This window comes from Gorilla gorilla, chromosome 4, assembly GCF_029281585.2.
Source record: "Gorilla gorilla gorilla isolate KB3781 chromosome 4, NHGRI_mGorGor1-v2.1_pri, whole genome shotgun sequence".
Classification (NCBI taxonomy): domain Eukaryota; kingdom Metazoa; phylum Chordata; class Mammalia; order Primates; family Hominidae; genus Gorilla; species Gorilla gorilla.
Genome location: NC_073228.2, coordinates 145132739 through 145136179, shown reverse-complemented (window position 1 = coordinate 145136179; position 3441 = coordinate 145132739). Strand labels below are relative to the sequence as shown.

Here is a 3441-nt window from a genome sequence, read left to right as displayed (position 1 = left end):
TTTACTGAAACCTGTTTTATCAGCAAGGTCTTTGTGACCCGTATCTTGTGCCGGCCTCCTATCTCATCCTGTGACTTAGAATGCCTGTCTTCCTGGGAATGCAGTCCAGTAGGTCTCGGCCTTATTTTACTCAGTCCCTAGTCAAGATGGAGTTGCTGTGGTTCCAGCACCTCTGACATTTTGTCTTCTCTACTTTATTTTTTGTAGGGGGTAAGGGGTGTCTCATTTTGCTGCCCAAGCTAGCCTTGAACTCCTAGGCTCAAATGAGCCTCCCTCCGCAGCCTCTCCAAGTGTTGGGATTACAGGCATAAGCCACCACACCTGGCCTGTCTTATCTACTTTAAAGCAGTTTTCTTGTAGATCGACCCTCTGAATTCAGGCTCTATTCAAGTGAGGGCATCTTCGGGTTGTTTGTTTTTGTTTTTTGCATGGTAAGAAGCGTGGGATAGGCCGGGTTTGGTGGTTCATGCTTGTAAGCCCCAACACTTTGGGAGGCCAGTGGGTGGATTGCTTGAGTTCAGGAGTTCGAGACTAGCCTGGGCAACATGGCGAAACCCCGTCTGTACAATACAAAATTTAGCCAGATATGGTGGCTTGCGCCTGTAGTCCCTCTAGTCTCAGCTACTCAGGAAGCTGAGGTGAGAGGATCGCCTGAGGCCAGGAGACTGGGGCTGCAGTAAGCCAGGATCGCGCCACTGAACTCCAGCTTAGGCGGCCGAGTGAGACCCTAACTCAAAAAAAAAAAAAAAACAAACAAAAAAAGAGAAAAGAAAAGAAGCAGGGCTGACTGATTAGGACAGCATTTCTTTTGCCGCCAACTGCGGCGTCTAGAGTTCCCGGCCATAATTGCAAGAATTTATCGAAAAGCTTTACATGTTTTCTTGGTTTTGGTTTTGTTTTGAGACAGAGCCTCACCCTTTCGCCCACCCTGGAGTGCAGTGTGCGATCATAGCTCACTGCAGCATCGACCTCCCGGGTTCAAGCGATCCTCGCTTCATTCTCCTGAATTGCTGGGACCACAGGCGCGCGCCATCGCGCCCGGGTATTTTTTCGTTTTTGTATATATGGAGTCTTGCCATATTGCCCAGGCTGGTCTCAATCTCCTGGGCTCAAGCGATCCTCCCGCCTCGGCCTCCCAAAGTGCTGGGATACAGGAGTGAGCCACCGCGCCCAGTCGCAGTACACTAAAAGTATTTATTCGGTCCGCGTTCCCCGTCTGCGGGTGCAGGGATGGCGGCTCTAGGCTGGAGGCGGCTGGGGGCCCGGCCAGTGCTCCAGGAGCCGCAGGAACGCTAGTGAGCCGCGCGCGGGGCCGGCAGCTGGGGGTTATTTTAGTGCGCGGGAAGGGGGCGGCCCGCGGCGGAGCGTGGGGTTGAGCGGCTTCCCCCGCACTGGGGTGAGAGCCCAGAACAGGCGGCAGAGCCACCCCACAACCCCCAACCCCAATCCCCGCGCTCGCTGCGGCTGGACGTGAAAAGCCGGTCTCACGCTCTGGGGAGTTAGTCGCCTGCCACTGGGACTCCCAGACGAGTGAGCGAACATGAAGTCTGGTCCTGGCATCCAAGCCGCCATCGACCTCACAGCGGGGGCCGCAGGGGGGACAGCGTGTGTAATGACTGGGCAGCCCTTCGACACAATGAAAGTGAAGATGCAGACGTTCCCTGACCTGTACAAGGGCCTCACCGACTGCTTCCTGAAGACATACGCCCAAGTGGGTCTCCGGGGCTTCTACAAGGGCACCGGCCCGGCACTTATGGCCTACGTCGCCGAAAACTCGGTCCTCTTCATGTGCTACGGGTTCTGCCAGCAGTTTGTCAGGGAAGTGGCTGGAATGGACAAGCAGGCAAAGCTGAGTGATCTCCAGACTGCAGCCGCGGGGTCCTTCGCCTCTGCATTTGCTGCACTGGCTCTCTGCCCCACTGAGCTTGTGAAGTGCCGGCTACAGACCATGTATGAAATGGAGATGTCAGGGAAGATAGCAAAAAGCCATAATACAATTTGGTCTGTCGTGAAGGGTACCCTTAAAAAGGAGGGCCCCTTGGGCTTCTACCATGGACTCTCGAGTACTCTACTTCAAGAAGTACCGGGTTATTTCTTTTTCTTTGGTGGCTATGAACTGAGCCGATCGTTTTTTGCGTCAGGGAGATCAAAAGATGAACTAGGCCCTGTCCATTTGATGTTAAGTGGTGGAGTTGCTGGAATTTGCCTGTGGCTTGTCGTGTTCCCAGTGGATTGTATTAAATCCAGAATTCAAGTTCTTTCCATGTATGGGAAACAGGCAGGATTTATTGGTACCCTCTTAAGTGTTGTGAGAAATGAAGGAATAGTAGCCTTATATTCTGGACTGAAAGCTACTATGATTCGAGCAATCCCTGCCAATGGGGCACTGTTTGTGGCCTACGAATACAGCAGGAAGATGATGATGAACCAGTTGGAAGCATACTGAAGTGTCTTGGTGAACCTGGATCCGAGTCCATGAGTTTGAGGACTACAGTTCATCACAGGGTTCAGCAGAGTACAAGACCACTGTCTAATTTTGACTTCATGGGAATTTTGGTTTCATCTTCCCTTCTTCTACCCTAAATCTTAACTTTATGGAAGGGCCTCTATTTTACATCATATAATTTCTGCCCATAATTGTATTGAAATAGGAAAGTTGCTGCTCTTGCACTTGCTGGAATGTACAGGGTGGGCTGGTTGGCCCTATGTACCTAATCTGAAAAACTAAATATCATTCTGTCAGGGCCTTTGCATAAAGCCATATGTGTGTACATGCAGTTTGGATGATTCTATGTCGTGAGTGAAACAATTTAGTTCTATATATAATCTCAAATATCAGCCCCCCAAACCCAGAATTGACCATATTTTGTGAAGATAGGTATGAATGATTACTTAGGATCACTTTCTCTTTTTTTCTTTTTTTTTTGGAGACAGAGTCTCACTCTGTCGCCCAGGCTGCAGTGCTGTGGCATGATCTTGGCTCACTGCAACCTCTGCCTGCCTGGTTCAAGCGATTCTCCTGCCTCAGCCTCCCGAGTTGCTGGGATTACAGGTGCCCGCCACCACGCCCAGCTAATTTTTGTATTTTTAGTAGGGATGGGGTTTCACCATGTTAGCCAGGCTGGTCTCGAACTCCTGACCTCAGGTGATCCACCCAGCTTGGCCTCCCAAAGTGCTGGGATTATAGGCATGAGACACCGCACCCGGCCAGGATCTCTTTTAAAGTCTGCTTAACATGTGCACTACATTAGGCGGTTCAAGTTTTGAAACATCTTCATGTGGTGCTTGATACCAAAATACTCCTCTCTCTCTCTCTCTCATATATATATATATATATATATATGAGAAAAAGTATATATATATACACTTTTTTTTTTTTTTTGAGATGCAGTCTCACTCTTGTTGCCCAGGCTGGAGTGCAGTGGCACGATCTTGGCTCAC

At 50.2% G+C, this 3441-nt stretch overlaps 1 protein-coding gene across 1 annotated transcript; it reads left to right on the top strand.

The window, feature by feature from the left end:
* The first annotated feature begins 1289 nt into the window (after positions 1-1289).
* Positions 1290-2771, top strand: SLC25A2 (solute carrier family 25 member 2). The gene has a single exon (XM_004042699.5). The coding sequence runs from the start codon at positions 1541-1543 to the stop codon at positions 2444-2446; it is 906 nt and encodes a 301-aa protein (XP_004042747.3). The 5' UTR covers positions 1290-1540; the 3' UTR covers positions 2447-2771.
* The last annotated feature ends 670 nt before the right edge of the window (positions 2772-3441 follow it).